The sequence below is a fragment of the Peromyscus eremicus genome, chromosome 8b, assembly GCF_949786415.1.
Source record: "Peromyscus eremicus chromosome 8b, PerEre_H2_v1, whole genome shotgun sequence".
NCBI lineage: Eukaryota > Metazoa > Chordata > Mammalia > Rodentia > Cricetidae > Peromyscus > Peromyscus eremicus.
In genome coordinates, this window is record NC_081424.1 from 12,873,934 (window position 1) to 12,888,739 (window position 14,806).

Sequence of the window (14,806 nt, forward strand, 5' to 3'; positions counted from 1 at the left end):
TGAAAATTTCCACACACTTTAACTGTCTTGATTGTAGCACCTCTTCTTGCTCTATTTCCAGTTCATGGCCTCTTTTTTCATTAATTGTAGTGTAGACACTTGGCTTAGTGTCTTTTGAAAGATGACAAACCATCTTCCATCTTTATTTATAAATGCTATCATCTCTTTTAAGCTGTATCTTTGTAAGAAGTAAGACCTCCTCGACAGGCAGTGGTGGTGCACACCTTTAATCCCAGCACTCAGGAGGCAGAGGGATCTCTGAGTTCAAGACCAGCCTGATCTACAGAGTGAGATCCAGGACAGGCACCAAAACTACACGGAGAAACCCTGTCTCGAAAAAACAAGAAAAAAAAAGTTGGCAGGTGAGAACTTTCTGAATTGATGGCATCATCCAGAGTGGTATTTGTCACTGACAGCAGAAGACAAAAAGATCCTAGGAGAGACTAATCCACGGCGTGACCATAGCTGTGGTTCTGAAGTTCTGCTCTTGCCAACATATGATACCAGAATCCAATAAGAGAATTTTCTGAGATTTAGCTGTTGCTGCCACATGATAAAGCTGGTAAAATAAATAAAAGGTAGGAGTACCCAGTGACGGCAGTGGCTGTACTGACTGGGACTACTCAACTAGTACCACTGGATGTCAAGAACTCCAGGAATACACTGCTCCTCTAACCGTGGATTAAGCAGGAGGTTGTCCATGTATTCAGTAAACCTCCAGTGTAGGCTAGAATGAGGCAGAGCCTCCATCCTCACAGTTAGAGGAAGCAGAGAGAAGGGCAGAAGTCTATCACAGGTAAGGCTTCGCCTGGCTGGCTGGTTACACTTGATTCCTCTCAGATGACTAGAGGGGGAAGGAAAACATTCTTGGCAAGACCAGAACATAGGTAAGAGAAGGTACACTCACATGACCTGAAGGTATGGGAGATGTGGAGGGTACAGTGTGACAAGTAAAAGGACAAGAACCGGGTACAGAGACACACTTTTTGTTTAGATTTCATTTTTCAACTTATATCAAGAAAGGTTTGCTCATTTATTTTTACTAGAATTACCACATGTGAGAAACTGTCTTTATATTTCATGTTAATAATCCAGCTTAGCCACTTACTTATTAGAAGTATAATATGCAAATTACTGAACCTATCAGCAACAGTGACTAGAGTGTCTACCAGGAAGACTCGATTCATTATCTATCTATGGATGTCTACTCATCCATCTCTAAGATGACCAGTTTGATGAAAACGGCAAGTGATGGATCAACTAGAACCTTTATTATTTTTAAATAAAAGAAATTATATAGATGCCCATTGTAATCTAGGTTTCAATAAACAATACACTATCCTATATAATCAAAAACTAAATTAAAATAACAAGCCATTTTTACTATTTAGTTAAATTGCAGTGTTAATTAAAAATTGTTTATTAATATTAATATTTGTGTGTGTGTGTGTGTTACGCACACGCACGTGCACATGTGCCTGAGTGAACTTATGTGTATAACACTCATGCACATGCCCATGGAGGCCAGTGGGCATTGGATATCCTGGAGCGGGACTTGTAGCCAATTATTAGCTATCACGTGGGTGATAAGAACTGAACTCAAGGTCCACTGCAAGAACAATAGGCACTTTTAATCACAGAGCCATCTCTCCAGCCTCAACTGTAATATTTCTTAAACTTTTAGAAGTTTATCTGTTTAGAATACTTACTTCATTTTTCATTCTGGCTTCATATCTCATTCTATACTAAAGAGTTGATGGCTATCTCCCTGAAAAATCAGAGTGTTTGGGAGTTCAGATCTACTGAGCAAGGCCGTACCTTTACAAGTTGCTCCTGTTTCCGCTCCAATTCTCGAATTTCTTGGTTGAGAATGACTGCTACATGCTGAGGCTGGCTTCGACATTTGCTACAGATACCATGCTGAGTCAGGTCATCGCACACAGGACAGTGTAAAGTAGTGAAATACTGTGAGATAGTGCCTTTCCGCCCTTCAAGTTCACTTCTGGAGGAGCTGGTAGCTTTCTGGATCTATAACAACATTAATTCAGAAGTCGGAGGGATCTTCATAGCAAAGCAGCTAATCCCCTAAAATTCAGTTTTTCTTTCTTTCATTCAACAAATGCTGAATAACTACTGCTTTAGATATTGGGATACAGAAGTGACCACAGTCTTTACTTACCTGGACCTACATTTTAAAAAGATTTTATTTATTTTACTTTACGTGTATGAATGTTCTGTCTGCCTGCATGTATGTGCAACACATACATGCCTGTTGGATCTTCTGTAATTGTGCCTATAGATGGTTGTGAGCCACCATGTGAGTGCTGAGAATTGAGTGTGTGTCCTCTATAAGAGCAACAAGTACTCTTGGCCACTTAACGATCTGTCCAGCCTCTGAGCTTAAACTATCATCAGATGTCTTGCTTAGTTAGTCAGAAGAGTGTAAAGTTCTAATGAAAGTAAAGCCAGAGCATTTCAAATTTAAGTGGATACATGTTGCCCAGGAATTCTTCAGTTGACATTAATACTTGTTTCAGAGATCTGGTACTCTTTTTATATTGAAATAATATATTCTGTTCTTGGAGTCTTATGGTGTTATCTAAAATCACTTTGCATAAATATTAAGGAGTAAAGTATCTTAGAAATGTCACTGACTTAGAATTCTTGTTGGCATTGCAATTAAAAAAAAAATCTGAGTTTCCTGGCTTCTAGCTAGGATAAAGCATTTTGTGTGTCAGTCAGCACAAATTCTCTGAAGTATAGTCTTAACCTTAGTTTCCTAGCTTATACTTTTCCTTCCTTTTATTTATTTCTAAAATTTATTTATTTTATATCCTGGCAGCAGTTTCCCCTCCCTCCTCTTCTCCCAGTCCCTGCTCCACCCCGCTCTGTTTCTACCCCCCAACCTACTCCTCCTCCATTTCTGTTGAGGGAAAGGCAGGTCTCCCATGAGTATCAACAAAACATGACATATCAAGTTGCAGTAAGACTAAACACCTCCCCATGTATTAAGGCTGGACAAGGCAACCAAGTATGAGAAATAGGTTCCCAAAGGTCGGAGTCGGAGACAGCCCCTGTTCCCACTGTTAGGAGTCCCACAAGAAGACCAAACTACACAACTGTCACATATATGCAGAGAGCCTAGGTCAGTCCCATGGAGGCTCTCTGGTTGTTGGTTCAGTCTCTGTGAGCCCTATAAGCCCAGGTTAGTTGATTCTGTGGGTTTTCTTGTGGTGTCCTTGACCCCTCTGGCTCCTACAATTTTTTCTCCCCCTCTTCTGCAGGATTCCTTGAGCTCCACCTAATGTTTGGCAGTGGGTCTCTGCATCTGTTTCCATCAGTTGCTTTTTCCTTCCTTTTAAAAACATAGTTTAAGTAACATGTTTCTTTATCACTTTGGGAGAATACCATGGGTAATGGCACATGATTGAGCACATTTGAAGAACATTCTCACAAACAGATAAAAAGGACTCTTCTCTGAGAAATGTGCCTCAGATGCTTAGACTCACACATTTCCTTTCTAGGTACCTAGTGAGTAAAGTAAACTAAGCGAGAAGAGTTCAAGCAAAGCTCTGTGCAAAGCTTTACACTGGGCATCTCACTCGAGTGAAATGGTATTCTTCTGTTAGTTTGTTTTCAAGACAGGGTTTCTCTGTGTAGTCCTAGCTGTCCTCAAACTCACTCTGTAGACCAGGCTGGCCTCAAACTCAGAAATCCGCCTGCTTCTGCCTTCTGAGTGCTGGAATTAAAGGCCAGCTGTGAAATGGTATTCTAACATCAGTTCTTTCATCTGGTCTCTCCAGGATTATATTTAGATACTATATCCCATATATTCTTTTCCTTTGAGATAGGATCTTGCTATGTAGCGGAGACTGACCCCAAGGTCACCATTTTCCTGCTCCAGCTTCCAGAGTTCTGGAATTACAGGTGTGTGCCAGCCTCAGCTTGTATCTCATGCACTTTATGTGTGTGTATGTATCTGTGTACAGCATGTGGAGTTCACAGGTCAAGTCCAGGTGTTTACTGCTACTGCTTTCCACTTTCTTTTTCTTTTTAAGACAGAGTCTCTTTCTAAACCTGGAGTGTTTTGACTGGCCAGCCACTGGGACTCTCTTGTCTCTGCCTCCTAGTGCAGGGGTTATAGCAATGTGTGATCACGTCTACCTTTGACATGGGTACTAGGGATCTGAACTCAGGTCGTCATGCTAGAGGCAGCAAGCACTTTACTTCCTAAAACATATCCTCAGCCCCTTCTATGCATATCTTAAACATCCACTGTGAAGGGACTGGAGAGATATCTTGGCAGTTAAAAGAACTTGCTGCTCTTTCAGAGGACCCAGATTCAGTTCCAGCACAAACATCTGTAACTCCAGTTCCAGGATATCTGATATCCTCTCTGGCCTCCACTAGTACCAAGCATATTCATGGGGCATACATCCATCACGTTATCAAAAATACTCATAAAAATCAATTAATCTAGGCACACCTTTAATCCCAGCACTTGGGAGGCAGAGCCAGGAGGATCTCTGTTGAGTTCAAGGCCAGCCTGGCCTACAGAGCAATAACCAAGACAGGCACCAAAACTACACAGAGAAACCCTGTCTTGAAAAAACCAAAACCAACCAAACAAACAAATCAATAAATCTTAAAACAAACAAACAAACAAAAAAAAACCTACCCATTTTGAAGTAATTTTGTAATTCATTTATTTTCCACTAGCTGATGTACTCAGTTATTTTGTGGCCATTTACCACTGAAACTCTTGAGGATTCACTTTAATGTTTATAAAGTTTGGGAAACTTGATAGACGCTAAGAAGGTCTTTATAGATAATCAGTTTCTCTTTGTAGAGCATGGCATCTTTGTAAGTTTCAATAATGGAGGACAACTTCTCATAACACATAAATAAAATACTGAACTTTGAAATATTTACAGGACACGTATTATTTAGTAAATTTACCCTTGGTAGTTCATGGTACCAGCTGAAGACATCAATCCCAATAAGAGAGAAGATCCTTGCCAGGGGTGGGAGAATTTGCTTGGTGATATAGTAGGTGGCATTCAGTCTCAGAGTCGGATCCTGTAGGACTTCTGCTGGGCGCCTTATCAGCTGGATAAGGGGCAGTCCAGGCGTCCCATAAATAATGACATATGGCACTCGTTCTCCAACTCGAGGCTCAGAGCGCCGGTCATAAGTAAGCATTTTCCTAGTCAAATCCAAATGAAGCACACAGTGAGAATGTCATAGAAGGTACCTACCCAGCAAAATAATTCAGAATTAAGCCTGAAACCATGAGCAATCTACAGGGCCACCTTCAAAATAGACTGTTGCTTCTTTGAGAATTATATACACTCCTCTCAGCTGATGTCAAGGGGACAGTGCTCTAGCAGTTTGAAACTTACTCTCTATAGTACCATTACCTGGACGGTACCAGTCCCTAGTAAGTGTTGTTATCTCACAGTGAGAGAAGAGAGAGATGTGACTAAACGATCTGGCTGCAGAATGAAATCTAAATGCTTGCTCAAGCAGTTCAAACTTAAGAACTGCCTAGTGATTCTAAGGAAGAAACAAACGCAGTGAGAAACGTCACTGTTTTACTGCTCTTGGTTTCCTAAGAAAAGCCCAGAAGAGGAGCTCTTGGAAAGCACAGGGAACCTTCGTGTGGAAAGCAAAGCAAACACTGCACGGTGGCTCTCGTCTTTTCTCTGCTGCAGCCGGTCTCTGGAATGTCCTGGCTGTGTACTGAGGACTGGGCTGTGGTGTGCGTCATTACCTTGTAAGTTCCAGAGCTGGTACACAAGCTCCAGGTCTGTAAGAAAAACTTCCTCTGTACTCCTTGGCAAAGATAAAGTCTTGTATGCTGGCCTTTCCTTCCACAAGTTTCATACACTGTCGCTGTACATACTGTTTAATTAGACTTATATCTCTTGTTTCAAACAGCAGCTTTAGAGAACGCTCAAGTATCTTAAAATGAAAAGATGTAGAAAAGATAAAATAGCTCCGAGTATGTCTCAGCATTATCATTATGCTCTCATTAAAAAGCTATAGGTACTGGAAACACACACACACACAGACACACACACACACACAGACACACACACACACACAGACACAGACTCACACACACACACACACACACACACACACACACACAGACACACACACCCTTGATCTTGTGATTAGATAATAAAAATGATTAGAAATCCGAAGTATATGAGATGTTATATGGCTTGCTTCTTCTAAGAATCTCACAGTTTGAGAAAAATCATATTGGAATGATATTCTGATGAAACATTTGCTATGTGATGTAAAACATAAAACTTGTTTTTTCTTAAACAGTCAAAGCACTTGGAGCCTGAGAAACAGGACCAAATCTTACATACTGAAATAAAGAGAAATTTAATTTCACCAATGAGTCAAATAAAATAAAAACTCAGCCTTCTGCCTTTCTTATAGTGCTGTGAGTGGGAGTTTTCTGTGCTGTGAGCATCTCTGACTGACACGATCCGACTCACAGTGGGATAGCAGTGGAAGTCCCAGTCACCCTGGAATGAACTCAGTGACTTGGGAGTGTCTGACAGTTTCTCATCCTCACCCTGCTCCATCCATTTTAGGAGCTGTTATATGAGATGCTAGTCTACCATCAGAGGCGACAGGCAAGCAACCCTTCACTCTGATTGTGGGAAGAAGTCTGCAACTAAGCACTTGAGAAGACTACCACCAATAGAAATAAATTCTCAGAATTCACATTCTTCTTCCACCAGCCGTGCGGTTAAGCAGAGTTACATCTGTACCAGAGTCTTTACTCCTTATTTCTTACTGTTGAAAACAACAAATATAGAACCTACCTTAGAAACAGCAGGGCAAGAATCTCTTCTGACTGTTTCTATTCCTTTCGCATCAAATACCGGGTCCTTCTGATCCAGTGTTTCATACATGTAACCCACATACCTCTTTTTTGTTTGTAAAACACAGGGCAAATACACCTGTAGTAAAATTGACAAGATGACTCTCAGTAACCACTTTCCCAAACTCTAACTAATTTTCTGTTATTGTTCTCTGTATTCAGATGTCACTATGAAGTATTTAAACGTTCGGGAGGCTGCAATGAATTCCTACCTAAAGCCTGGAATGTGAAGGCATCCAGAATGAATCACTATTACTTACTGACCATTCACTCCTTTTTCTGCACTAACTTGCTTCTACTCCAAGTAACACTGTTTTTTCAAAAGCTATCAACTATATATTAATTTTAAATTACTTTATATCCATATACAGCACAAAATTAAAGTTATGAGAATAAACAGTAAGAACTTCCTAAGGATTTACTGTTACTGGCTTCCTCCGTGTCCTTCCAGAGATACTCTGTGCAAACACATCTACTCTCCCCTCACCAGCAGCTTACCACACACTGCTGTGCACTTTGTATTTTAAGTCAATAGCTCTCTTGGGAGAGTGTGGAAGGCTCATCTGCCTTACAGTTATAGAGCAGTCCATAGTCTAGGGGTGCTATGACTAAGGGGCACTGAGGATGTCTTCAATTTTTAGGCATTGAAAATAATGCAGTAAACAACCTTACACCTTGCATGATTTAATCTTTAGGATAGATCCCTGGTTCAATGGGACATTCCTTTTTATTTTCAATTATATTATGACTTTTGTCCTTTTCCTTGCTCCTAAGCTCCCCTCCCCCAAACCCCTCATTTAATATTTTTTACTATTTTTTTTTCACAACAGGCACATGCCATAGTATCTGGCATATTTATTTTTCTTAAGTCTAAAAATAAAAATTTTATGTTTGTCATGGTTAACATGGTAATTTGAAATATATGTTAATGTGGAATGCCCAAGCTTTATCAATAAGCACATTAAACGTACATGGCCTTAATATCCCAATTAAAAGGCAGAAATGATCAGAAAATGGCACAAAAAAATTAGAAAGTTACTCATGCTAATATTAACAAAAAGAAAGGTGGAAAAAGTTGTCTTTGTTCAATACTAGGAATACTGTAAAAAAAAAAAAACTTTAAGAAAATAAAACCTGACAGTACTACAGTGGACTAAGAGGCAAACCCATGGTGACAGTGGAGACTTTAGCATCTCTGTCTTGTGAGTGACAGAGAATCAGCGAGAAGAAATGACTTCCACAAGACAATCAATGAAAAAGACGGCGCAGCACTTCCACGGCACTCTAGTCATTAGGCAGAGTATACACAGTTTTCTGAGGTCATGCAGACGGGGAGTGGGAAGGCAGCAGGTGACGTTAGCCCTGAGCTGCCGAGGGCTGAGGCTACAGTCAGCCAGTCAGCAACTCCCCAGCTGAGGGCCAGAAACTGAAGCAGAGACAAACACTCTGGTGTCGCTCTTGGAAATTCCGGAACCATAAAATCTATCGATATGTTGGCTGTCTTATACCATTAAGTTTAGAGTGGCCTGTTTTATAGCAAAAGTAAATGAAATCATCTTTTTACATCTTAAGACATTACTGAAAAAAAAAAAAAATTCAGAGGCCTGGCAGATATAGCTCAGTGATAGAGTGTTAGTACAAGCTAGGCCCTAACATCATACCCAAACACCAAACACAAACCCCAAACCAAACCAAATGAACCAAACAAACACAGCTATACACACACAACGCTCCCAAACTGAGAGATTATATAAAACTAAAAACTTTAACAGTCAACGTATTTACAGAGCTACAGACTGGTGAGTAAGTCAGAAATTCCTAAGAGGTATATAATCTGCATGTGATTAGTAACCCTCTATTCCCCTTACCTTTTCAAACTTCAATTTCACTGGCTTAGGATTAGTAGCAGTAACAGCTTCAGCAATTTCTTGACCAATCTTAAAAGACTGCTCCTTAGTGGCTCCTTTCAGTAGCACAAACATACTAAGAGATTAAAAATACAGCAGGGTAACTCGGAAGTCATCATAAGAACAATGTCATCAAGAGTCACTTCCTGGCTAATAAACAGTCTAAACCAAGATGACCTACTTCGTTCGCCCTGACTGTTCCTTCTTAAGTTGCTTCCTATCACAGATTTTTCTCTTTAATTATCCCTTTCCCCTAAGATCCTTACAGGATATCTTGTGATAGCTCTTAAAGGCTATAACTGAAACTCAGACACTGAAGTGTCAAGAAGGTCCTAGATCACCCCAACATTCAAGGTTGTGTTTGGTGCACAGTTAAGTTAATCAAAAAATACAGTCTTTTAAAACTGTACTCCTGCCCCAGGATTAACACACGATTGGCTTTCTGTTACTACAGATTAGTTTTGTTTTTTCAAGAATTTTGTATAAATGGAACTATACCATACATACTCTATTGTGTCTGGTTCTTTCACTCAGCCTACCTTAGAGAGTCATCTATGATGTTGGGATAGCCGGTTTCTTTTTATGACTGGGTATTTCACTGTATGAATATACCGTAAAATTTCTATCTATTCATTTGACTATAAGGAATACAATTCCAAAAAAAATTTATATACATCTTTTTGCATGGACATCCTTTTTCCTTTAAATTGTACTTAAACATACAGAAGTGGGATGCTGATTTTTATGCTATTATGTTTAATAAGTGACTGTCAAACTATTTTTATTATAAAAAGTTATCATTTTCAAGTTTTTCAGATGCAATGATGAAGGCAAGCACTTGAAAACTAAGATGCACATATACATATATTTAAGAACAAGTAAAGTTAAGCTATGGTGACAGAAGTCAGAGATGTGGAGCATGGGGTGCTGATAGGGGAAATGAGACATTGACTGTAGAAGGGAGACATGAAAGAACTTTTTATGGCAATAGAAATGTTCTGTAACTTGAGTAGAGTGGCTGGTTACTCAGGCCCATATATTTTATATAAACTATACGCTGTGCACTTTTGTTAAGACTATATTTCAATAAAAGTGATAAAACCAAGTGTGTGTGTGTGTGAGATACCCAAACATGTCATATTCATTCCTTTACCAGATGGGCCAAGTGACCATAGCATAATCCATAGACTTCTAGAATAGCACTCACCTCTATGTTCTCTAGCTTTCTCCCCCATCTGTCTCCTAGAGTGCTCACTCTTCAGGACCAGACATAAGAAAGCACATACTGTATAATTCCGTTTATATAAAATACTTGAAAAAATAAAACTAATCTACAGTAATAGAAAGTGACTCATGTTAACCCTTGGGTCAGGGGCACAAAAGCCTACAGATATGTGTAGTTTATATATGTATACACACATATAAGCACACTCACTATACTTTAAAAGTTTATGATATGAGATTTTACTTAATAGCTTAGTGGGCTTATTAGTGGATACTCTGCTGTGGCTAACTTGATTTGGACCTATGTTTCAAGGGAATTAGCCTGAATTAATGTGAAATTTTGGTCATAGAATATAGATGACTAGCCTAAAAAGGAAAAGATGCCTTTGTTGTCACAGCTGTTTTTGAGATGGCCTTGTTATATAGTCATGCTTGGCCTGGAGCTCACCATGTAACCCACTTGAGTCCAGAACTTGGGGTAATTCTTATGCCTCTTGACTGTCAAATCTTAGGATTACAGGCATTAGCCACACCTGGTAAAAGGAGTGTCTTACATCCAATTTGCATCATCACTGAACTTTTAATACATTTAAATAACATTCATCTTGAATAATGTTCAAGTATACATTTAGAATTAACGATTAGTATACACTGTAGGAACTAAATAGGGATATGAGTGTTGTCTAGGAGGCTTTTCTTAGTTATGATCTGATTTATTTCCCAAGAGATTCTGATTTTACTTCCCCATCCTAGAAGTATACATATTCTTACTGGAAGTTCTTCCCTACACTGCCTAAGAATTACTATTATAAATAGCTTTAGTCATTGACTGAAGCAGTTATGTCCGTTGGATGGAATGAATATGAATGAGACCCATTACCATATGAAGTAACTGTTTGAACACTATAGTATACAGTGTGCTTATTTATTACACTTAAGTGGGGGGCAATAAAAAATCTGCTCTAGTGGGAAAACAGCCTCCTGTATCCTTTTGATATTCTGGTAACTGACCCTCCTCAGATGGGACCCGAGATTCTTTATGAATCAAGATCCTTGAAACTGAGGGAGGCAATGATGCCTCATCATCATTTACAAAATTCCTTCATTCAGTTGATGAAGTAGTTGAGTCAGAGAAGCTAAGTGAATTATGATTGGCCATGTGAATACACTTAGAATATAGCTAGACAGATTTCAGATCCTTTCTTTTAGTTGAGATTTCTTTTCCACTCTGCCAAGCGTTAAATTTATTATTTCTAAGTCATTTTCTACCTTTTATCATAATTATCCTCCCAATGAAAAAATTAGACTTAATTTGAATAAAATTAATTATTAAGACATATTCTGGGAATTTTTTGTACTTCTAATAACTGATTTGTAGTCTGCTGCTAGAATGCACATCCTAAAAAAATTTTCCTCACAGATGAAATAATTAAGGGTGATCAAAATGATACTGTCCATAAATTTAACTGATTGGAATCTCAATATTCCTGTAAAATCTGATATACAGAGAAAGCACTTGCTAGCAATCAAAACATGAATTTATATTTATGTCTCAATTACTGACTAGTTGGTGACAATTTCTTACCTAAGGGCATGAACTTCCAATAACATATAAACTGCTAGCCTAAGTAATACCCCTCTCCCCCAGTTGGTTCTGAGAGCCTGTGAGCACTGGATTTTGTTTGAAATTATTTTTTAATTAAAAATTTTTAAAGGGAGGGTCTCATTGTTTCCCCACTTCTAGGAATCAAGGGCAGGCACCACTATCCCTGGCTTGTTTCAATTCTTAAAGATTTTAAATGGTATATAATATTCAATAAAAAAACATGCTAATTTATGATTCTATGTATCAGCAACTAACACATACAGACTCTGAGTTAAAAAGCAACAATTTACGTATTTCTATACAAATTTCACAAAGAAATCTAACATAATGAAGTTTTAGTACTATTTTGATAGACTACCAAGCATAAGTTTAACTGGGCAGCAAAATGCCCAAAGATAAAACTAAAATATGGCTTTTGATGAGCAACATTAGATAATACCGACAGAGCTCGGGAAAATATCAAACTATCCCTGTCTACTGGTAATGAAAAGATTGCCACATGCAACAAGGTCTCACTGAGCACTAATTTAATGCTGATTGAATATACATTTTAAAGGACTGCAAAGATTAAAAACTGTTTAAAGATCACTAACAAGTTATTTTTATTGATTAGAAACATTCTCTCCTATTGCTCTGTTGCATAATGATCCGAGGGGCTGAGGCAAGTGCTTCTAGCTTGATCACAATGGGACCCTAAACTTACTATGAAAACCACTTCAGACGGCAACAAATTAGAGTATCTACATTCTAGAAGGATTTCAAGGAGCCAAACAAGTAAGATGTTACATAAATAACTGGGCCTTGAAAAATATTAGACTAAGTAACAAAACAAGCAGGCTGATACTAGTAATCCAGGATTCAAAAGCTGTCCCATTCTTCACCGGGATGTGAATGGGGTTATAGAATTCTGCATATTCTTTGGGATCAAATGAGTAACTGTTTGTTTGCTCCTCTTAGAAGGTCAATAGATTTAATAAAAAGTTAACAGCATAAGGCTTTGACAACTGCCTTTTAAAAAGTTTTTTTTTTTTTTTAAGATTTATTTAATATGTATACAGTGTTCTGCCTGCATGTATGTTTGCACACCAGAAGAGGGCGCCAGATTTCATTACAGATGGTTGTGAGCTACCATGTGGTTGCTGAGAATTGAACTCAAGACCTTTGGAAGAACAGCCAGTGCTCTTAACCTCTGAGCCATCTCTCCAGCCCTAAAAAGCTTATTTTTTGTTTTGATTATGTGGTGTGTGTGTGTGTGTGTGTATACACACGTGTGCACATGTGTATGCAGGTGTTTACTAAGGACAGAGTATGACAATGAGTATTCCTTTCTATCATTGTTCTGCTATGGTGGTAGCCAGCAAACCAGAGATATTCCTTCCCTTGCCCTCCCTAGTGCTGGGGTTACTCGTGTGGCCATATCTAGCTTTTACTGTAGGTGCCGTGAATCTACAATCATGTCTTCCTGGTAGCATAGCAAATGTTCTTACCAACTCTGAGCCATCTTCCTAGCCTGCAGTTGTTTATTATTACTATATTGTTATTGTTGTTACTACTACTACTATTACTTTAAGGGACTTCAATACAGTGACTCAGAAGAATTACCTAACCAAAAGATCATAAGGACAAGAAGACTGATACAGGAGAAAATATTTAAAAGGATTTCCCCTAAGCTATTTCAAATACAAAAAGAAGGTATCAATAAATGTAAACAAAACAAAAAAGAAAATAAGGAAAAAAAAAACCCCCAAACCAAACCAAAAACCCAAGTATAAACCCCTAAATCCATTCATTACCTGTCAGTATCACCATAAACAACCCTAGCACCCCATTTCTTGGTATCATTCACTAGTTTAATTGCTCGTTCCAAGGTCTCTCTGGCTTTGTGAACAATACTATCACCAACCTGTTGATATAAACACATTGGAAATGATTTCTTAACAAAGTTCACTAAAAGTCAACAGATTTTAATGATACTGAAATTTTAATTATTGAGTATTTCTAGAAATGAAATAATGTAAAACCAAAATAGCTCCCACTATTATCACAAAGTTTAAAAAGTGAATTTAAAAGAATCGATGACTACGGACTTGCCTTGGAAGTACAATAGATTGCACACTTTTACAAGGTACACATGTACATTTGATTCTTGGAACAATAAGCCTTGCTTATTCAAAGTCTTTCTTTTATACCCATATAACCAACCAGGGAACGAATTACATTGTGTTGGGTGCAAGTATCAGAAATATATGTGTACATCCTTCAAAAATTGTCAGTGTTTATGATAATTTAAATGCTGAAATTAAGTCTTTGTGATTGTTTATACTTTTTTAGTAAAATTAAGTAAAAGAAAAAAATGTACACAATTGTATGGCAGAAAATAAATTAACAGTGTTCAATTTAAAACAAGTAGGTAAATAAATATGACCCCAGGGTTCTTTCACTGTGACTAGTGAGTTTTAGCAAGGATTATGGCACAAGCTGATAAAAGATACTAGGCCTTAAGCAATGCGAGACACATCTTCTTTAGATTATATAGCTGGTAAACTAAGGAGACTATATACCATTAATATTATGCGACCAAACTTGAAATTTCCAAACTAAACATAGGATTGAATAGTATTTAGAAAACTGTCTAAAGCTGTACTGCAAAGTAAACACTAGCATATGAACAAAGGAACAGATAACAAAACTGGGAGCAAAAATTTAATTTGCATTTTAAACTAAGATAATATATCCTATTGAGACTTTGAGTATATTAGAAAACCTTGAAAATGTGAACCATAACTTAATACACTAAAATATACTACAAATTACCATCCATGGTGGTATGGATCTTTAATCCCAGTACTTAGGAGGTAGAGGTAGGCAGATCTCTATGTGTTCCAGGCCAGCTAGGATTACATAGTGAGATCTGTCTCAATACAAAACATAATAATAATAATAATAATAATAATAATAATAATAATAATAATAAAACAACCAACCATAAAAACACTAAAAGCCAAGTTATCTACCTGAAACTAGTAAGTTTTAACAAAATGTTCAGTCTCTGCCCAGCAGCTATCTTCTCCCAGGGCCCCATCTTCCCTCTAGCACTGGGGTTACAGACATGGCAGTGCATACCATTTACGTGGGTACCGAGGCTCTCAGGTTTTTAAGCAT

General features: G+C 38.0%; 1 protein-coding gene across 2 annotated transcripts in view; it reads right to left on the minus strand.

The window, feature by feature from the left end:
- Rev3l (REV3 like, DNA directed polymerase zeta catalytic subunit) overlaps positions 1 to 14,806 on the minus strand; it is a 153,610-nt gene that overhangs the window by 7,368 nt on the left and 131,436 nt on the right. For both annotated transcript variants that reach the window (XM_059272524.1, XM_059272525.1), the window contains 6 exons: positions 13,438 to 13,547; positions 8,776 to 8,890; positions 6,849 to 6,986; positions 5,774 to 5,964; positions 4,960 to 5,206; positions 1,819 to 2,028 (listed from right to left, as the gene is read on the minus strand). In XM_059272524.1, the coding sequence (XP_059128507.1) occupies positions 1,819 to 2,028; positions 4,960 to 5,206; positions 5,774 to 5,964; positions 6,849 to 6,986; positions 8,776 to 8,890; positions 13,438 to 13,547 (1,011 nt within the window). The remainder of the gene's footprint in view (positions 1 to 1,818; positions 2,029 to 4,959; positions 5,207 to 5,773; positions 5,965 to 6,848; positions 6,987 to 8,775; positions 8,891 to 13,437; positions 13,548 to 14,806) is intronic.